This window comes from Ranitomeya variabilis, chromosome 2 (genome assembly GCF_051348905.1).
Source record: "Ranitomeya variabilis isolate aRanVar5 chromosome 2, aRanVar5.hap1, whole genome shotgun sequence".
NCBI classification, from domain to species: domain Eukaryota; kingdom Metazoa; phylum Chordata; class Amphibia; order Anura; family Dendrobatidae; genus Ranitomeya; species Ranitomeya variabilis.
The window spans coordinates 11,683,592-11,705,828 of record NC_135233.1 but is presented as its reverse complement, the minus strand read 5'-3'; the positions used below and the strand labels follow the sequence as shown (position 1 = coordinate 11,705,828).

The 22,237-nt window shown below is 50.6% G+C and overlaps 1 protein-coding gene across 4 annotated transcripts in view; it reads left to right on the top strand.

Moving 5' to 3' along the window:
* Window positions 1-22,237, top strand: part of MDGA1 (MAM domain containing glycosylphosphatidylinositol anchor 1) — a 431,369-nt gene that overhangs the window by 380,264 nt on the left and 28,868 nt on the right. For all 4 annotated transcript variants that reach the window (XM_077282003.1, XM_077282005.1, XM_077282004.1 and 1 more), the window contains 3 exons: window positions 1,894-1,917; window positions 13,449-13,601; window positions 14,469-14,621. In XM_077282003.1, the coding sequence (XP_077138118.1) occupies window positions 1,894-1,917; window positions 13,449-13,601; window positions 14,469-14,621 (330 nt within the window). The remainder of the gene's footprint in view (window positions 1-1,893; window positions 1,918-13,448; window positions 13,602-14,468; window positions 14,622-22,237) is intronic.

Genomic DNA, 22,237 nt, shown 5'->3' with positions numbered 1-22,237 from the left:
ATGGCCATTCCAGAACAGTGTAATTGTTCCTCTGCATGAATGCCTGAGTAGATTTGGAGTGGTGTTTTGGATCATTGTCTTGCTGAAAGATCCATCCCCTGCGTAATTTCAACTTTGTCACTGATTCATGAACATTATTGTCAAGAATCTGCTGATACTGAGAGGAATCCATGCATCCCTCAACTTTAGCAAGATTCCCGGTGCCGGCATTGGCCACACAGCCCCAAAGCATGATGGAACCTCCACCAAATTTTACTGTGGGTAGCAAGTGTTTTTCTTGGAATGCTGTGTTTTTTGGCCGCCATGCATAACCCCTTTTTGTATGACCAAACAACTCAATCTTGGTTTCATCAGTCCACAGGACCTTCTAAAAAGAAATTGGCTTCTCCAAATGGGCTTTTGCATACCTCAGCCGACTCTGTTTGTGGCGTGCTTGCAGAAACAGCTTCTTTCGCATCACTCTCCGATACAGCTTCTCCTTGTGCAAAGTGCGTTGTATAGTTGACCGATGCACAGTGACACCATCTGCAGCAAGTTGATGCTGCAGCTCTCTGGAGGTGGTCTGAGGATTGTCCTTGACTGATCTCACCATTCTTCTTCTCTGCCTTTCTGATGTTTTCTTGGCCTGCCACTTTGGGTCTTAACAAGAACTGTACCTGTGTTCTTCCATTTCCTTACTATGTTCCTCACAGTGGAAATTGACATGTTAAATCTCTGAGACAGCTTTTTGTATCCTTCCCCTGAACAACTATGTTGAATAATCTTTGTTTTCAGATCATTTGACAGTTGTTTTGAGGAGCCCATGATGCCACTCTTCGGAGGAGATTCAAACAGGAGAACAACTTGCAAGTGGCCACTTTAAGTAGCTTTTCTCATGATTGCATACACCTAGCTATGAAGTTCAAAGCTCAATGAGGTTACAAAACCAAAAAAAGTGCTTTAGTAAGTCAGTAAAAAGTAGGTAGGAGTATTTAAAACAAGAAAATGATAAGGGTGCCCATACTTATGCACCTGTCAAATTTAGTTTGAATGCAGATTGCACATTTTCTGTTAGTACAATAAACCTCATTTCAAGGCGGAAACATTACTGTGTCCAACAGTTATTGGATATATGAAACTGAAATAGCTGTTGCAAAAAAAACAATTTTTATAAAACATTAAGCTTAAGATTAATAGGGGTGCCCAAACTTTTTCATATAACTCTAATACGCCTCCGGTTCCTCCTTTTTCGGGGGTGAGTCTGTTTCTTTCCGTGTCTTCTGTGCCCCCCGCTGTCTGTAGTGTCTGTGGGGGTCCGCTCGTCGCTCCGCTCGTCACCTGTTTTCCGTGCGGTTTCTCCTATGAGGGGATCTGATTGTCTGGTCAGCGCCGGATCAGCGACACGTGAAGCCCCCAAGAGTCCCGTGCTCTGTGTGTGCAGCTGCGGAGCACCGCTGGCCCACCGCCGCCATGGAGGACCCCAATCATGGGGCTGGATGTTTATACAGAGGTGTTAACCCCTTATAGTGCGGAGCTGCAGAGGCGGAACGGTCCGACTGTCGGGTTACTGCCCTAAAGTGTACAGTGTATGTATGGATTGTCCGCAGCGCCCCGGGGGTCCCGAGAAGAAGATCTGCAGCAGCCAGAAGCCCCTGACTAATATAAATGTATCCCCCTAAAGAGGTCGGGAAAGCTGTCCAAATACATAACTATAGGGGTGTGACCGCAGCTCTGGAGGTGACTGGAGGATGACACGATGTAACAGCAGAATAGTGACTGCAGCTCTGGAGGTGACTGGAGGATAAGACCTGATGTCTGCGGCTCGGTGGATGATAGGAGATTTTGTGTTTTGTTTTTTTTTCATTTTATTAGACTTTCATTGATAAAACTTAATAATCATTTTTTGTTTTCCAGCTGTCAATTACCCGAGCCAATCAGGTGAGTCCATATGTGTAATGTGTGTATATACAGTTGCGCTCAAAAGTTTACATACCCCAACACAATTTTTGCTTTCTTGGCCTTTCTTCAGAGAATATGAATGATAACACCAAACGTTTTTCTCCCCTCATGGTCAGTGGTTGGGTGAAGCCATTTATTGTCAGACTACTGTGTTTTCTCTTTATAAATCATAATGACAACCCAAAACATCCAAATGACCCTGATCAAAAGTTCACATCCCCTATTTCTTAATACCGTGTATTGCCCCCTCTAACATCAATGACAGCGTGAAGTCTTTTGTGGTAGTTGTGGATGAGGTTCTTTATTTTCTCAGATGGTTAAGCTGCCCACTCTTCTTGGCCTAAAGCCTCCAGTTCCTGTAAATTCCTGGGCTGTCTAGCATGAACTGCGCGCTTGAGATCTCCCCAGAGTGGCTCAATGATACTGAGGTCAGGAGACTGAGATGGCCACTCCAGAACCTTCACTTTGTTCTGCTGTAGCCAATGACAGGTCAACTTGGCCTTGTGTTTTGGATCGTTGCCATGTTGGAACATCCAAGTACGTCCCATGTGTAGCTTCTGGGCTGATGAGTGCAAATTTGCCTCCAGTATTTGCTGATAACGTGCTGCATTCATCTTTCCTTCAACTCTCTCTCTCTCTTCCTACACTGCTGTTTTTGTTTCTGTAAATAACTGTGTTTCATCCTCCCTATGAGAATGATCAGTATGTACTGTCTGATATAATGTAATGTATGTACTGTGATGCAGTGACCCCTGTGACAGGTAGGGGGCGCTGCATGGTCTCCCCAGTATACGCACAGAGGCATATTGAGGCTGTGAGAGTGCATGGCCGTTGCATGCATGAACGTGATTATGTGACAAAGTTCGGCATTGTGGTGAATGGCCGATATGTGTGTCGCAGAGGAGGAGACTCTGCACTGCCAGCCTGAAGCGATGTGGTGTTCTGGGACCTGTAGTCCTACAGTTATAGTATTTGGCATATTTATAATGGGAGGCTAGGCAGGGCTAGTTATGTGAGATGGGCGGGACAAACTAGCCACACACACCCACAGTCCCACCCGGGGGAGTGGTTAAAAGGTATATAATGTGACCAGGGTGTGGGTCACATGGGTCCTGTGTGGTCTGAGTGTGCAGACCTGTATAGTACAGGTGCAAGGTCCTGAGAGATGCCTCGGTATTGGGTGTGCTAGGCCCTGAAGAGCACGTGGTGGGACTTTGCTACCGGTGACCTGGGTATTGGACGGTCCCAGCTGGGGATGGACGTTCTGAATAGTACTCGGACTGGCCACCTGTGTGATCCTGTGTAACCTGGGTGTTGGAAGGTCCTGGGAGTAGGACCGGATCCCTGAACAGCACGAGGTGAGGACTGGGATCTGCAGAGCCAGTGACAGCTAATGTGTGGGGAAGCTACAGTCCTCCGGTGGGTCTGGACTGACTAAGGTGTGCCGGCCAGGCAAGTTGGTGACCCCCGTGAGGCAGCTTACCCAGAAGAGAGGACTGACAAGGAGTCAGCAGGTGGAGCAGGAGCTCCCTTCAGGTACCTCCACAGACTGTTGGTACTTATTGTATCATGAACTGTGTGGTACACGGCAACTGGTCAAAGAGGACCAGCGTGTTTAGTTGCCACAGATTAAGGATCTGAAACTTGATGTGATGTCCTGGTTCAGTGTGTAAATGGACTGCTCATGATATGGTTTATGAGGCTTAATAAACCACATGGACTGCTTTGTTTGAAAAAACCATGCCTGTGTGTTGAATATCACGGCCAAGCGAGTGTCCCCCAACGCATGCGGTAAGCGCTATCTTACATATGGTGGAGAATGCGGGCAACGGTCCAGGAGGCACGTTCAGAGTTGTTTGCTGTGGCTCGGCGGGGCCACGAAGATTGTGTCTGGCTGTAACCCGGCAGGGTTACGAAAGTAACAAGCAGCTTGCTGTGGATCAGCGGGTCCACGAAGTTTGCGGAGGAGCCGTGCAGAGCCTTGTGGAGCATAGCTGCAGTTGCAGCAAGAGGTTCCGCAGCAGGCGGAGCTGCAGTGGCACTGGCGGTGGCTTGTGGTCAGCAGCCGGAGGTGCCGGTTATATGTGACTGCAGCGGGAGCTGTGGCAGAACCAGCAGGAGCTGGTGAAGTGACCTATAAAAAAATAAATAAATAAATAAAGTCGTGCAGACTCTTAAAGGGCGAGTACAAGCCCAGAGACATAAGGGTGTACTGTGCGAACTGGGGCCTGAGTGCCATGGGGGAGTCCACGAGGGGTGTCCCTAAAAGGGGTGGTGTCTATAATAGTGGGTGGTGACCCAAACGGGGATGGTTGCCCAAAAGGGGGTGGAGTCCCAAAAAGGGGCGGTAACCCGAAGAGGGGTAGTAGCCCAAAAAGAGGTGTAATCTCGGGAAATGGTGGTTTCCCAAAAGGGGGCGGAGCGTCCCAAAGAGGTACTGCAGACAAATTGGTGCCCAGGGCCTGTGAGTTATGTGTGTCCGGTATGTTGTGTGAACTATCCACCTGGTGAAAGTTTACGGGGGTGTGCCCTGCGGATGTATGAGATGGAAATGTACAGACCGGTCGATTCTGGGGGCCCGGTGACTGTACTGAGGGTTGCACCTGAGGAATTCGAAATACCCGGTAGGAAGGTCAGGGTCACCTGCATCCATGGGCACACTAAGGGTTATCCAGTAGCCAGGGTGGTCCTAGAGACAACCAAGGACAGTGCAATCCATGATGTGGCCGTAGTCTCAACCTTACCCTGCCCAGTGATAATTGGCCGGGACTCTGAGTTGTTCACAGACTTGTGGGAGAAGGGAGCTTCTTTACAATAGGTGAATGGGGGGCTCTCAGCTGGTGGGGTTGCGTACCTTAAAGCATTTATTCCTCCCAAAGTTGGTGGGTCAGACGACGGGTTGACCAGTGGGGAAGGTGCGTCTGCCCAACTTACGGACATGTCACCTGATGGGTACCCCAAGTTGACTTTAGGTGACATGGTTAATAAAGCCTGTGAAGCTGACACCCGGTTAAAGAGTGACTTGAGGGTTCACCAGGTTGTGGGGTGTGAGACAGACTATTGTGGTGACTCTCATTCAGATGATGACGCCAGTGGGAAAGAGTGCAGTAAAGTTGACTCAGGTACAAATGGCAATACTTCCTCCCGTCGCCGGAGACGAAAAAAAGGCAAAGGGGCTGAACCAGTTGCATCTTCTGAAGATTTGACGGAAGGTGGGGAAGGCTCCAGAAACCCTGGTACTGAGGACTTAGAGTATCTGAAGTACTTTAAAGTCCCAGGGAAAAAGGACGAACCTAAAGATGTCACTGCTGAGACCCAAGAGAGGGCTGACGCTGACAATGCAGAGTCTGAGGGTGCAGAAGTGGAGGAGGCTACCAAAGAAGTGGTGCCTGAAGTAAATACCTCCTCAAGAGATGGATGCTCCACCAATCCAGAGGATGGGAGAAGCGAGATAGAGCTGCTTAAAGAGTCTGTCGAACAAGAAGGAGTTCTAAGACAAGCGGTTGTGCACAGAGTGGACGAGCTGGAGAGGGAGGTCTTTGAGCTCAAACGTCACCTGTCGGCGTGTCAAATCATGAATAGGGCCATATTGGAAAATATGGAGGTGCTCAGAATGGCTCAAGAGAAGCATCAACAGGAGTTTCTCCAGAGAGAGGAGGAACGTCGCTGCCTGGCAGAGGAGTTGCCAATGCCCATCTTGGCGAAGGCTCAAGCAGAAGAGAAGACTGAGGAAGAGTTTGTGCTAAAAGCGGAACAAGACAGTCACCCGGTCGTGGCAGATGTCCGTGAAGATGATGAGACCACACTTTTCAAGAGCATAATAGAAGTACCTGAAGACATGCAAGAAGTGTGTGCCAGTAAGGGTGTGCATGAGGCGTGTAGTGTGCACTGGGTGCCTGAGACTCAGCAATTGGTCGTACTGTCGACTAAGGAAGTCACAGTGAAGCGGGTGGCTGTCCTGAGGGATATGCACCTACACTGCCTCCGTACAAAACAGAGGATCATTTTGAAGAATGATGAAGCCGTTCGACGTTTGGAGCGTGAAAGGAAAGCTCTTAGTCGGCTGGGCTTAGAGGAAGACACAGTCCAAGTACCCAAAGTTCTGGTGGCGAAAGTCATTCGGAGACTTGGGAGAGTGATGAAGGAGATGGTGGATAAATCCAGTGTGAAGAGACTGAGGATACCGGCTCATGACGAGGTCCAGGTCATGGGTGAAGATGGTATGGTTCCATTTCTTGTTGTCAGATCCAGAGAGAGTCTTGAGAATATCCGCATGCTCCTAGAATATCACATGGCATACCTAAGGGAGGTAGACCAGCTGAGACTTGAAAGACTGCAAGTTAATAAACAGCTGCCAGAAAGGCGAAGATGATGGCGGCCACTTTCGACCCGAAATGTGGACAAACAAAGGGGTGGAAGCACCCAGCCTGAAGGAAGAGTTAGAGGCAGTGACTCCTCAGTTAGCTCAGGGCTGAGTGACTTAGGTGGGAGACCCGGTAGTGAACGTGTTGACAGAGTCAGTCCAGACAGGTCGTATAGGTGCAAGGGGACTGCGACACCAGATTGACCATGTTGCCCAAACCCGACTGAGAGGGCCCTCTCGACTGGTAGGGCAAGGTGCCTTGGGTACCCGGTCGCGAGGCCCCTGGGTTAAGACAAATGTTCAACCCCACACGTTTGAACCGAGGGGGGGGGGTATGTGATGCAGTGACCCCTGTGACAGGTAGGGGGCGCTGCATGGTCTCCCCAGTATACGCACGGAGGCGTATTGAGGCTGTGACAGTGCATGGCCGTTGCATGCATGGACGTGATTATGTGACAAAGTCCGGCATTGTGGTGAATGGCCGATATGTGTGTCGCAGAGGAGGAGACTCTGCGCTGCCTGCCTGAAGCAATGTGGTGTTCTGGGACCTGTAGTCCTACAGTTATAGTATTTGGCATAATTATAATGGCAGGCTAGGCAGGGCTAGTTATGTGAGATGGGCGGGACAAACTAGCCACATACACCCACAGTCCCACCCGGGGGAGTGGTTAAAAGGTATATAATGTGACCAGGGTGTGGGTCACATGGGTCCTGTGTGGTCTGAGTGTGCAGACCTGTATAGTACAGGTGCAAGGTCCTGAGAGATGCCTCGGTATTGGGTGTGCTAGGCCCTGAAGAGCACGTGGTGGGACTTTGCTACTGGTGACCTGGGTATTGGACGGTCCCAGCTGGGGATGGACGTCCTGAATAGTACCCGGACTGGCCACCTGTGTGATCCTGTGTAACCTGGGTGTTGGAAGGTCCTGGGAGTAGGACCGGATCCCTGAACAGCACGAGGTGAGGACTGGGATCTGCAGAGTCAGTGACAGCTACTGTGTGGGGAAGCTACAGTCCTCCGGTGGGTCTGGACTGACTAATGTGTGCCGGCCAGGCAAGTTGGTGACCCCCGTGAGGCAGCTTACCCGGAAGAGAGGACTGACAAGGAGTCAGCAGGTGGAGCAGGAGCTCCCGTCAGGTACCTCCACAGACTGTTGGTACTTATTGTATCATGAACTGTGTGGTACACGGCAACTGGTCAGAGAGGACCAGCGTGTTTAGTTGCCACAGATTAAGGATCTGAAACTTGATGTGATGTCCTGGTTCAGTGTGTAAATGGACTGCTCATGATATGGTTTATGAGGCTTAATACACCACATGGACTGCTTCGTTTGAAACAACTATGCCCGTGTGTTGAATATCGCTGCCAAGCGAGTGTCCCCCAACGCATGCGGTAAGCACTATCTTACAGTACACAGTGACTGCACCAGGGGAATAGTGAGTGCAGCTCTGGAGTATAATGCAGGATGTAACTCAGGGTCAGTAATGTAATGTATGTACACAGTGACTGCACCAGCAGAATAGTGAGTGCAGCTCTGGAGTATAATACAGGATGTAACTCAGGATCAGTAATGTAATGTATGTACACAGTGACTGCACCAGCAGAATAGTAAGTGCAGCTCTGGGGTATAATACAGGATGTAACTCAGGATCAGTAATGTAATGTATGTACACAGTGACTGCACCAGCAGAATAGTGAGTGCAGCTCTGGGGTATAATACAGGATGTAACTCAGGATCAGTAATGTAATGTATGTACACAGTGACTGCACCAGCAGAATAGTGAGTGCAGCTCTGGGGTATAATACAGGAGGTAACTCAGGATCAGTAATGTAATGTATGTACACAGTGACTGCACCAGCAGAATAGTGAGTGCAGCTCTGGGGTATAATACAGGAGGTAACTCAGGATCAGTAATGTAATGTATGTACACAGTGACTGCAGCAGCAGAATAGTGAGTGCAGCTCTGGAGTATAATACAGGATGTAACTCAGGATCAGTAATGTAATGTATGTACACAGTGACTGCACCAGCAGAATAGTGAGTGCAGCTCTGGGGTATAATACAGGATGTAACTCAGGATCAGTAATGTAATGTATGTACACAGTGACTGCACCAGCAGAATAGTGAGTGCAGCTCTGGAGTATAATACAGGAGGTAACTCAGGATCAGTAATGTAATGTATGTACACAGTGACTGCACCAGCAGAATAGTGAGTGCAGCTCTGGAGTATAATACAGGAGGTAACTCAGGATCAGTAATGTATGTACACAGTGACTGCACCAGCGGAATAGTGAGTGCAGCTCTGGGGTATAATACAGGATGTAACTCAGGATCAGTAATGTATGTACACAGTGACAGTGACTGCACCAGCAGAATAGTGAGTGCAGCTCTGCAGTATAATACAGGATGTAACTCAGGATCAGTAATGTATGTACACAGTGATTGCACCAGCAGAATAGTGAGTGCAGCTCTGTAGTATAATACAGGATGTAACTCAGGATCAGTAATGTAATGTATGTACACAGTGACTGCACCAGCAGAATAGTGAGTGCAGCTCTGGGGTATAATACAGGCTGTAACTCAGGATCAGCAATATAATGTATGTACACAGTGACTGCACGAGCAGAATAGTGAGTGCAGCTCTGGGGTATAATACAGGATGTAACTCAGGATCAGAAATGTAATATATGTACACAGTGACTGCACCAGCAGAATAGAGAGTGCAGCTCTGGAGTATAATACAGGATGTAATTCAGGATCAGAAATGTAATGTATGTACACAGTGACTGCACCAGCAGAATAGAGAGTGCAGCTCTGGGGTATAATACAGGATGTAACTCCGGATCAGTAATGTAATGTATGTACACAGTGTCACAATATGGTATGAAATATATAAGTTTAGTTTCTCTGCCAGCACCCATAGGGTGGGCGCTGACCCCCCCTTCACTGTGTTTTAGCTTGTCTTGTCAATGAGTGTAGAGATTTTATGGCCTCTAGCTCTGAGAGCCGAGGTATTTACGACCGGTTTCCTGCAGTGTAAACTCTTCTCCAGCTATAACTGGATTAGAAACTTCCAGAATCCATGAAAGTCCTTTGTTCTGTTTTTGTAAGATATTAGGCCAACCATTTAAGATAGGAACACGAAAATATATATTCTTAATCTCCATCGGAGCCTCTATCCAGCACTGTTAACATGAGCTTCTAACTCCATCAGGTAAAGAAGTAGGGATTTCTCTGTAAATATACATCCCAAATAGGACATATTTGATCTCACTAGAATGCCAGCGATAATACGAGATGAATGCTGGGTGTGGTATGATTATGACATGTTCTGTAGCGAAGTTATGGGCATCAGATATATTTAATGCACAGTTAGTAAAACTGAAGAGGTAGGAGGGTTTGGAAAAGCCAGCCCTTTCTGTGATGTCACAGGCTGTAGGTTTTAAGTTTCAACCAGGCTTCCAGGAGTCAGTTTTTCAGTTTTTACCTGAGCTGTCTGTCTGCTGTCTATCCAGACCTACTGATGCATTTTGACATATGGGAACTCCACTAGCCTGGTTGCCTGCAATGCTTTGAACACATGTAAGTGTTATTCTCATGTAATCCTTGTTTTCTTTTATATAATTATCTTGTACATATTTGCAATTGTCTCATTTGTAACATCTTTGTAAAATATTTTGATAAAGCACTGCCTAAATTTTGTGGGGTATAATATTTAATACTAGTTCTTTCTCCATGCTCTAAAACGTACCCTAAGTCTCCTGAAGGGAATTACGCTACTGTATTGGGTTAGCTTCGGACCCGTTTAATCGGAGCTGGTGGCAGCAAAAACGTGTGCACTGGACCTTGGGTGATGTTGAAGCGACTGCTGCGTTAATAATTATTGTTCCTGCCTGAGTGGGAGTAGTTATCGCGTCGCTGCAGCGTGCCCAATAGCCAGTACATAGCAGGTAGCCGTTCTGGCGACTAATTACCCTAGGTGCAGTACCTAATCTGACCTGAGAGTAAGGGGGGCCCCAGAGAGCTGCAAGTGTTAAGTGGAACTGTAAGCGGGATACATAAGTCCCTGCAGTTCGTGGTATATAGAAGAGCAGTGGGATACCTAAAATAAGCCCCTGCTGTAAACAAGAGGTCAATAGCCTTGTGTGTGTCTTTTTATCACATTGTGGAGTGGAGGGATCACTAAAATAAGCCCCCTGCACATGTGATAGCCGTCTGTTGGCCTAAAGTCACCCCGATCCGTGATGTAGGGGTGACGGTCACGTTGTGGATCCCTGACATATTGGTGAAAGCAGTCAGGGGTTCGTGACACACAGTGACTGCACCAGCAGAATAGTGAGTGCAGCTCTGTAGTATAATACAGGATGTAACTCCGGATCAGTAATGTAATGTATGTACACAGTGACTGCACCAGCAGAATAGTGAGTGCAGCTCTGGGGTATAATACAGGATGTAACTCAGGATCAGTAATGTAATGTATGTACACAGTGACTGCACCAGCAGAATAGTGAGTGCAGCTCTGGGGTATAATACAGGATGTAACTCCGGATCAGTAATGTATGTACACAGTGACTGCACCAGCAGAATAGTGAGTGCAGCTCTGGGGTATAATACAGGATGTAACTCAGGATCAGTAATGTATGTACACAGTGACTGCACCAGCAGAATAGTGAGTGCAGCTCTGGAATATAATACAGGATGTAACTTGGGATAAGTGCAGGGTTGAATGTCACATTCTTTTCTTGGAGCTGCAGCTCTTCCTATAATATTAATATTTGGGGTTGTCAGTGATGCTTCCCCCCTCTAATTCTGCCTTTTTAGCGTCCCGTCACTTGTTCCCAATTACTCAGGAAATATCTGCGCTTCTCCCATAAATGAATTCCATAGCAACAGGCGAGCCGTGAGCGTTCATGCGTTCTGCGCCGGCGCGGTCGATCTGGAGATGCTGTGACTGCTTTACCCCTGAGATATGGGGCTTCTCGGTGATGGGGGGGTGCCGCTTGTTAAATCTGTGATCTGTATTATTGTCATGAGGCGCCGACCTGGAGACGTTGATAAAAGATGAACTGCGGACGTGATTAGTAGATGGACCCGGACTTATAATGAAGGCAAAGTCCATAATAAATGGACACAAGAGGTTAAAATATGGTGCAAATTTTTTACTATTATTTGTAGAATGTTTTAGACTTTTTCCTGTATATCCCAAGTGTTGGGTCAGGAAGTGTTGTCATGGGGACACAATAGATAAGTCTGTGTAGGAAGGAATCCTCTGTAATCTTCCTTTCCTTGCGCCATTTTCCAGCCGTGATGCGGTTAATGTGTGTGTACGAACGGCGGTAAATGTCAGCGGCGCCAGGAGGCTCCAGATCTGCCATTTACCAGAATCGCACATTATGGCTCTGACGAGGGACCGCGGGAAACGGGGAGAATCTCATTTTCTGTTCATCATTTTTTTTTTATTCGATTCTCAGTTCTTAAATATTTCTCCGTCCGTTTTTCATTTATTTTTACATTTCCACTAAAGTCACATAAATTTTCCTTTCACTTTTCTTTTTTTACGGCCTCCGATGCCGCACTGAGATGGATCCGGACGCTGCGGGCGCCGAGGGGTTAATGCGAGGGCAGGAAACCGCGGCGGCTGATATAACGACCTCTGGTCCGTGCCCGCCTCCTCGTGCCGACGCTCATTAAGTCCAGCCGGGACTTTGCATTTTGATTATAAAAAGGTCATTTTCCGGATTCTTGTTAGCGAGAAATGAAGTGGAAAGGAAAGGTCCGGCCTCGTGTGTTAGCGACTGAAGTGTCAGAATAATCATCGCGGGCGGCTTGTAATCAGCCAGGGCGGCGGAGAAGCGAACCTTCACCCGCGGGCCTGATACCGGATCTGACACGGAATATCCGACACCTGCACGAGCCGCAGAAAACTCCACAAACGTCCTCTTAAAGGGATTGTCCATTTTTATTCTTAACCTGTGCACTATGGGCGGTTTATTCAAGTAGATTTGAATTTTTTTAAATGTGTTAATCCCCTTCCTGGAGCTGTGTGTCAACAGAACCCCGTGTCCCGACTCATTGATGCCTTTGTACCTGTGTTTTGGTCTTTTTTTCTCCTGCTTTTGATTTGCGCCTCATTTGGTTTTATGTCTAACCCTGTTTTTCTTTTCGTCATTATGGGCGCAGTTTAAGTTTTCCAGAAGTTCCCAGTTGATCCATTCTTGTAGCGATGTCCTCCCCTTCCCTCTCGCTCCCCCTTCCCTCTCGCTCCCCTTTCCCTCTCGCTCCCCTTTCCCTCTCGCTCCCCTTTCCCTCTCGCTTCCCTTTCCCTCTCGCTTCCCTTTCCCTCTCGCTCCCCTTTCCCTCTCGCTCCCCTTTCCCTCTCGCTCCCCTTTCCCTCTCGCTCCCTTTCCCCCTCGCTCCCTTTCCCCCTCGCTCCCTTTCCCCCTCGCTCCCTTTCCCCCTCGCTCCCCTTCCCTCTCGCTCCCCTTCTCTCTCGCTCCCCTTCTCTCTCGCTCCCTTTCCCTCTCGCTCCCCTTCTCTCTCGCTCCCCTTCTCTCGCTCCCTTTCCCTCTCGCTCCCTTTCCCTCTCGCTCCCTTTCCCTCTCGCTCCCGTTCCCTCGCTCCCTTTCCCTCTCGCTCCCCTTCTCTCTCGCTCCCCTTCTCTCTCGCTCCCTTTCCCTCTCGCTCCCTTTCCCTCTCGCTCCCTTTCCCTCTCGCTCCCTTTCCCTCTCGCTCCCCTTTCCCTCACGCTCCCCTTTCCCTCACGCTCCCCCTTTCCCTCACGCTCCCCCTTCCCTCTCGCTCCCCCTTCCCTCTCGCTCCCCCTTCCCTCTCGCTCCCCCTTCCCTCTCGCTCCCCTTTCCCTCTCGCTCCCCTTTCCCTCTCGCTCCCCTTTCCCTCTCGCTCCCCTTTCCCTCTCGCTCCCCTTTCCCTCTCGCTCCCTTTCCCCCTCGCTCCCCTTCTCTCTCGCTCCCCTTCCCTCTCGTTCCCTTTCCCTCTCGCTCCCTTTCCCTTTCGCTCCCTTTCCCCCTCGCTCCCTTTCCCTCTCGCTTACCGTTCTCCACCGCTCATTATGTTACTGTATGAATGATGTCTGAACGGTGCAGTGACCCCCTGTACTGACTGGCCGCCCCCACTATGTTTTTTCACAGACAGCACCTGCAGGTTCGAGGATGAGAAGCTTTGTGGCTTCGTCCAGGATAAATACGACACCTTCGATTGGATCCGACAGAGCAAAGTCACCGAGAGCATCAAACGAACGGTGAACACGGGGCCGGAAATGGACCGCAGCGGCATGCCAGAGGGTAACAGCTGCTCATAGACATGTATGAGGGTCATCTATAGAGATGGGACCCCCAGGAGGGTCCGCATTGGCACACCAGAGGGTAACAGCTGCTCATAGAGATGTATGAGGGTCCTCTATAGAGACTGGAGAACCCCTCCGGCCCCACAGAGGGAGACATGTACAGAGAACCCCATCCTGTGGCCCCCGCCTGCAGTTGTATATCGTTACCAGACTTTGTCACTGTCTCTGTTTTAATGTCTGTGAATGAGACGTCGTTCTGTAAGTATCCGCCCCATCTCGCAGCTGAGGGGCTTGTTACAATGTATCAACTAATAGTGAACAGTGGACAGGTGCTGCTGGTGCGATTAGTCCCCAGAGAATTGTTTGCACCGATACATTGAAGCAAATCCTCAGCTGTGTGAGTTGGACCATGGCCGCCCCTTTTCCCAGCCCAGGTAAGTGCCATCGGCTCCTGGAACGCTGTCCGGTCATTTACCTCCGTCTTCTGCTGCCACTTGGACATTGCCCGCTCGGACCACCTGTGTGCCGGGCATTGTGCCCCTCACATTTGGCTCCGGCTCCTCCCGATCCTCTGCTGAGGAGTTTACAGTCCTCCTTACATAACGCAGCAGGACAGGTGCCGGGGGCCGGGCACCATCTGTGACCCAGCAGAGCGGAGCGGGCAGGACCGAGCCAGGGTGGCACAGAGTGATCCTGCAGGGCTGTAATGGGGGGACACAAGGACCCCAAGACACGACGAGATACAAAGTATCAGATGATATAAAGGGGGCTCCTGCTTCACCACAGTTCTGTCATTGCTGCTCCCCTCCATCGCACGCTCCTCAGTCCGGGGGGCGCTGCTGACTTTTCTCTATTTTCTCCCCAGGTTTCTACATGTTTATTGAAGCTTCCAAACCCCAGAAGTTTGGAGACAAGGCGAGACTCATCAGCCCCCAGTACAACATCACCTCCAAGTTCCCGTCCCTGAAAACCATCTACTGTGTGTCCTTCTACTACCACATGTACGGGCGGCACATAGGTGAGTGGTGCCCACCGCGGGCAGGATCACAATACGAGACGTAACTGATGCTGGGGAGATCTGCAAGATACGGTCACATGACCACCTACAAATGTGTCACTGGTTATATGAAGTGTGGTCTTCACTGTCCAGGCTGGGGTGGGTGATGTGGATAAAAGTGGTCTTCCCCCCTCTAATGGTTGTGGTCTGAAGCCGGGTCTTGGTTGGTGATGACCAGGGATCCAGGAATAATGCATCATACAGAGTCCACCAATAGGATCTTCAAGATGGGACTATCCCTTTAACGTTAGTTCCTCTGTGAATGTTCTGGGTTTGGATAGGCCTATCTTTCAATGTCTGACCTTGTCATGATGGTTCCTCTGGGCTGTTTTGGCTTTGGGTGTATGTCTGTGGGTGACTTTCTTGTGCGGCTTTCTCTGTGGTCATACTGAGCTTAGAGGTATTAAATTGTCTGGTCCTTGTTTTGTGGCTTTCTAGGGCTGGCTCCTAGGGGACGTTATGGGATTTCATGGACTGGTCCTCCCTCCAGAATGTCATTATTGGGGATGGTTCTTCTGAGAATGTGCTGGGATTTCATGGACTGGTCCTTTAGTATATGACTATTGGGGATTGTTCCTCTGGGGATACTCTGGGATTTCCTGGACTGGTCCTCCATGATGTGGCTATTGGGGATGGTTCTTCTGGGAACGTGCTGAGACTTCATGGACTGGTCCTGCGGTATGTGACTATTGGGGACGGCTTCTCTCGGGGTGTTTTGGTATTTCATGGACTGGTCCTCCAGGATGTGGCTATTGGGGATTGTTCTTCTGGGAATGTTCTGGGATTTCATGGACTGGTCCTCCAGGATGTGGTCATTGGGGATTGTTCTTCTGGGGATGTTTTGGGATTTCATGGACTGGTCCTCCAGGATGTGGCTATTGGGGATTGTTCTTCTGGGGATGTTCTGGGATTTCATGGACTGGTCCTCCAGGATGTGGCCATTGGGGATTGTTCTTCTGGGGATGTTTTGGGATTTCATGGACTAGTCCTCCAGGATGTGGCTATTGGGGATTGTTCTTCTGTGGATGTTCTGGGATTTCATGGACTGGTCCTCCAGGATGTGGCCATTGGGGATTGTTCTTCTTGGGATGTTTTGGGATTTCATGGACTGGTCCTCCAGGATGTGGCTATTGGGGATTGTTCTTCTGGGGATGTTCTGGGATTTCATGGACTGGTCCTGCGGTATGAGACTATCGGGGATGGCTTCTCTTGGGATATTAGGGAATTTCCTGGACTGGTCCTTGAGCATGTGGCTATTGGGGATTGTTCCTCTGGGGATGTTCTGGGATTTCATGGACTCGTAGTTTAGTTCTTGTTGGGGTGCAGATATTTTGACACTGTCATTTTGGGTTTTGTCTTTGTGCACTTTTTCTAAACAATCAGCGGCCGTATAATGATGACTTCTGGGGAATAAATATTCACAACAAACCGTTTTCATGGCTGATTAGAGGCATTAGCTTTTCATCATCGGGGCAGCTGTTAGGTGCTCGGAATACTTAACACGTCTATAAACTAATTGTCTCATTGTGAAAAGATGTGAGCGCCACAAAATCCGGAGCGAATCATTGCAGGAGACCGGATTCCTACTAAACCCTCCATCAGTGACCTGCAGCCCCCGGACCGCGCTCATTCACACTCCGCCTGATGCCACCAATGTCGGGGGCATTTCGGATGCTCATTAGTCGCACAGTCTTGTATCGGTCACATCTCAGGGGTTCCCACTGTCCAGGGCTGAGATATGGGGCCACAGTGTAAATGATCTGTACATTCATGAGTCCCAGGATCCATTGTGAGGACAGTGACGAGTTAATTCAGGGAAATAACCTGTGGGAAATTGGTGCTCTATGAAGTGCTCAGTGCAAAGGGTAGCACTGAGGCCAGTGATTGTCTGCAGCGGTCATGTGTGTATTGCTGCATCCAAGTAAAAAATGAGCGTGGGGGAGCACTGAGCTGTAATGACTGCAATGGGTAAGAAATCCCCTTTATTACAGCTCGTCTGTCTCCACAATGTCGCCTCTGTATGAAGCTATCCTCCTCTGTGTGATTGCAGCCGCCCTGTGAGGAATCCGGGTGGTCCGAGCCCTCCCCAAAGCTTCAGCTTTTAGTCTCTTCATTAGCTTCAAAGCAGAAAGTAACTGAAAAATAACAAAAAGAGAAAACCTGAAAAACATCCTGAAGCTTTAATCACAAACCTGCGCTGATTGCACCCCAGAACTAGGGAATGTCCCTGGGTCCAGAGCCGAGTCCCCCGCGCCTGGACTGGAGGACTGACGGATGAGTCGAGACCCCCGCGCCTGGACGGGAGGACTGACGGATGAGCCGAGGCCCCCACGCCTGAACTGGAGGACTGACGGATGAGCCGAGACCCCCGCGCTTGGACTGGAGGACTGACGGATGAGCCGAGGCCCCCACGACTGGACTGGAGGACTGACGGATGAGCCGAGACCCCCGCGCCTTGACGGGAGGACTGACGGATGAGCCGAGGCCCCCACGCCTGGACTGGAGGACTGACGGATGAGCCGAGACCCCCGCCCCTGGACTGGAGGACTGACGGATGAGCCGAGACCCCCGCGCCTGGACGGGAGGACTGACGGATGAGCCGAGGCCCCCACGCCTGAACTGGAGGACTGACGGATGAGCCGAGACCCCCGCGCCTGGACTGGAAGACTGACGGATGAGCCGAGGCCCCCATGACTGGACTGGAGGACTGACGGATGAGCCGAGACCCCCGCGCCTGGACGGGAGGACTGACGGATGAGCCGAGGCCCCCACGCCTGGACTGGAGGACTGACGGATGAGCCGAGACCCCCGCGCCTGGACTGGAGGACTGACGGATGAGCCGAGGCCCCCACGACTGGACTGGAGGACTGACGGATGAGCCGAGACCCCCGCGCCTTGACGGGAGGACTGACGGATGAGCCGAGGCCCCCACGCCTGGACTGGAGGACTGACGGATGAGCCGAGACCCCCGCCCCTGGACTGGAGGACTGACGGATGAGCCGAGACCCCCGCGCCTGGACTGGAGGACTGACGGATGAGCCGAGACCCCCGCGCCTGGACTGGAGGACTGACTGATGAGCCAAGGCTCCTTTAAGGAACTTCTCAGTTTTCCTTTGTATCTTTTATTTTAACAAAACCTAAATTTGTTACTTTTGAAATGAAGACATTGTTCCTCTCCTGAGACACCAGACACGGCCGATTCATCACTTGTGGGATTTTAGTCCCTTGTCTTTTCGTTATTGCCTTCCGGTATTTAAGTTTTCCTCCAAATTCTTCAAAATTGCTCAGGTGGTTCCTCAGCGTCATCAAAATCAACACTGATTTTTTTTTTCTGAAAAGTTGTATGTTCTTCCAGACTATAGAAAAATCTGTGCATTAAAACATAAAACACAAAAAAAACAGGCGCACAAAAATCTCCGCAGGGAGAAAGTTACAATTTATCAATCAGCTATAAATAATGTGAAGCAGATTTTGCTGTGGATTTTGCAGCAGATATTGCCGGTGATTTTTGCAGCAGATTATGCAGGTGATTTTGCAGCATATTTTGCGGGTGATTTAGCAGCAGATTTTGCGGTTGATTTTTGCCGCAATTTTGCAGGTTATTTTGCAGCCGATTTTGCATGTGATTTTGCAGCAGATTTTGTGGGAGATTTTGCAGCATATGTTGCAGGTGATTTTGCAGCAGATTTTGCGGGAGATTTTGCAGCATATGTTGCAGGTGATTTTGCAGCAGATTTTGCCAGTGATTTTTGCAGCAGATTTTGCGGTGGATTTTGCAGCAGATTTTGCGGGTGATTTTGCAGCAGATTTTGCCAGTGATTTTTGCAGCAGATTTTGCGGTGGATTTTGCAGCAGATTTTGCGGGTGATTTTGCAGCAGATTTTGCGGTGGATTTTGCAGCAGATTTTGCAGGTGATTTTGCAGCAGATTTTGCAGGGGATTGTGCAGCACATTTTGCAGGTGATCTTTGCTTCTGTCTCATTCCATTGCGCCTGTTGCGTTCGATAGAGATTCTTCTGAGGCAGATCAGAGACCTGCAATGTCCTGTAACTTTTTAGAGCCTCGGTGTCGTGTGAGATGTGGCTGCCGGGGTCTTGTCTGAGGAGCGTGCACTCTACCCTCAGCAGCTGATGCCCCCTATAAGCGGTCGCCCCCTCGGCTCGTTCTTCGGAGCCAGCGCTGCAGTCAGTCGGGATGACTGCCCAATTACAGACTCTGGAAGCATCTGTGCGCCTGTCCGGGGGATACTCTGCACAGCCGTCCAGGCCGACACTCCGCGCTTTCAATGATTTTGATCAGCTGGAGAGGAGCCGGCCCGGGGGGCAACAGAGACCGCCAGCAGCTGCATGTGGTGATGCTATGTGTCGACGAGCCACAAACCACATCTGCAGTCTGCAGCTATCCTCACATGACAGCCCAGACTAGGACAAGGCACCAGGGGCGACACCTCATACCGACAGCACTATGGGCAATCGCTCGTATGGCAGTTCCCCAAAGTACTGAGATATTAAACGTCACTATAATGCTGCAGGGCTGCAGGAGAATCAGATGATCAGACGTCCCACAGTCATGCCCCACGGTGTCTCCCCAACACATAGGCTCATCCTGGGCCGCCTGATTCATGAATGGAATACCACAATGACAGTGCAAACTGACACCTGAGCTCTGATAATGGCCAAAATGTAGTCAGCTCTCCACATGATCTGATCGCGGGGCCAGAGATCACCTGTGTCCTGTGACTGGGGTGGTGCTTGTGCTGCTCCTCCGATCTTTGGTACCAAGTGCAGAAATCTTCTGTCTTCATCAGTCCCATAAGGATGTGCAGACCCCACCCAGCTCATATAGGGGACCACTGATTGCTGGGTCCCAGTGGTCGTCTCTCTCCATTCTCTCCTGGAGTCCGGACAGAGAAGCTGTGAAGCCGCAGCGTGCTCCAGGCACACAGGATCGCTGATCTGGGGGATTGCTGGTGATCGTCTTCCCTCCTGATCCTGTGGACAATGCAAGGATTCATGCTCAGGATTAGGCACCGTTCACACAGGCGGTGCGGTTTGGTTCACACAGGTGCAGTTTTATTCATAAAGTTCCCATGGGAACCAAGACCAGCCTGTGCACAAAGGTCCGAGCAAATAACAGTTCATCCAGCAGCACATATGTCTGTGCCGCTCACCCCAGCAGAGGACAGGCCTTTCCCTGGAGCGGACTGCTTACACAGAAGAGGTACAGTCCCCCCAGTATCATTATGACATTCAGCCCGAGCTACAGCAGCACCAACCAGAAGTCTTCACACAGCACAGTTCACACTGAACAGGCTCCAGCTCCAACACACAGACTGCTCAGCTTTCCGAGCTGACCCTTGCAGGCTCCATTCAGAGAGACTCTGGCTTGTCGCTCTACCAGCTGCAGCTCGCATTTTGGCTGGTCACTCACCAGCTTCAACACATTCTACTCCGCCCAACATTCAGCAGACGAGAGCTCCTAGGTGAACACAGGCCCTGGCCCTTAGTCAAAACTAGCCATGTGCATCCAATCAAGATCTGCAGCGCTAGGATTTAACCCTAGCCTACACGGCTTTGCCTCAATAAGTGACAAAGCTTCAATGTTGGGTGCATGCACAAGGACAAATGTGATGCGCCCGTGATCACGAGCAGAGATCCGTGCGTCCCCTGTGTGGTTGGCGCTCAGGCTGCACATGCGCGGCTTCTCTGTCCATTCTCATTGAGACTTGAGTCCAGAGCTCGGAGATCTCACAGAGAAGCCATGAAGTTGCAGCTCACATGCTCCATTCACACAGGGGCTTGGGATCGCTGGTGCTGCAGTCGGAGCCCTTGTAATCAGATTCTGCGGGAATGGTGAGGAGCTTCGGGACACAAGGGTGAATGAAAAACCACAGTAAATGTCACCAATCGCCACGAAGAGCCAGGCTTCGCCCAAATGTCACCGCTGCAAAATGGAGACGTGATGTCGACTCTCCGAGGACGCTCGAGGGGACTGCTGACTTGTTCGGCATCGCTGGCGGATACATATGGAGGAGGCCGCTGCCAGAACAACATGCGGGCCTGGCCCTCATCACAATGCTGCTGTGGAGGTGATGTGGCCCCCAGACCTCTTGGGCCCTTGTGCAGCTGCACAGGTTGCACCAATCATACGTCACGGACACGGCTAAACGCTGTGAAGAAGCGACACAAGAAAGATAAAGACGCAGAAGCAATGCTGCGCCATTCAGGGTCAATGTGGAGCCGGGTGATGGCCCTTACGGGCACTGGCATGGCGGCCATTAGTGGGGCTGCTGGGTGAGCCCCCCGCGGCCCCGGGCTGGAGCGGCACAGATGAGGCGCGAGCTTCACAGATGGTCTGGGAGCAAATATAAGATTGCAGCAATTAACCAAACACTTAGGTGAACGGAGCGGCGGAGAAAGCGCCTGCGTCTAATTGGCTTCATCCCGTGTTTCTGGGGAGCGGCCCATTAAGCGGAACGAGAATGTTAACTACAACCTATCATAACGGCAAGGAAATCACCGGCTGGCGAACGAGGGGCGGATTAACCCCGTCACTGCTGGGAAGGGCGGCAGCGCCAAAGCCTAACCTGAAACACTTCCACACCGTGGAGCCTTTGGGGTTAATTAATATTTCCCCCTATTAGCACTGGCCCCGCCCCTCGCCGCAGTCATTTATCGCCGTCGGCGCGGCCGGTCACATTTCATTAACAGTCTCTTAAATAAGGAATGAAATGCGCCAGATTCGGGAGCGCTGCTGACGGGTGATTGATCGCTCTGATGTCCGCGCAGCGCTCTGGGGTTTATTCCGGGTTTGTTTATTTTGTCTTTTCTTTCTCGACATTCGATTTTAATTTATCCAATTCTGATTTTTGTTTGTGAAATGCGGCAAAATGATTAACTTTGTGCAAACATGGGAACAGTGCGGGGGAGGGGAGCAGCAGGAGGGGAGCGAGGGGAAGGAAAGCGGGGGAAATGGGAGCAGGGGAAGGAGAGCGAGGGAGGGAAGGGGAGGAGGGGAAGCGGAGCAAGGGGTAGGGGAGCAGGGTAAGGAGAGCAAGGGAAGGGGAGCAGGGTAAGGAGAGCGAGGGAGGGAAGGGGAGTAGGGGAAGGGGAGCAAGGGGAAGGTGAGCTGGGGAAGAGGGAGCAGGGTAAGGAGAGCGAGGGAGGGAAGGGGAGGAGGGGAAGCGGGGCAAGGGGTAGGGGAGCAGGGTAAGGAGAGCAAGGGAAGAGTGAGCAGGGTAAGGAGAGCAAGGGAAGGAAGGGGAGGAAGGGAAGCGGAGCTGGGGAAGAGGAGCAGAGTAAGGAGAGCGAGGGAGGGAAGGGGAACAGGGGAAGGGGAGCAAGGGGTAGGGAAGCAGGGGAAGGAGAGCAAGGGAATGGGAGCTGGAGAAGGGCAGCTGGGTAAGAGGAGCAAGGGGAAGGTGAGCTGGGGAAGAGGGAGCAAGATAAGGAGAGGGAGGGAAGGGGAGCAAGAGGAAGGGGAGCAGAGGAAGGGGAGCTGGGTAATGAGAGCAAGGGAGGGAAGGGGAGCAAGGGGAAGCGGAGCAAGAGGAAGGGGAGTGGGAGAAGGGGAGCAAG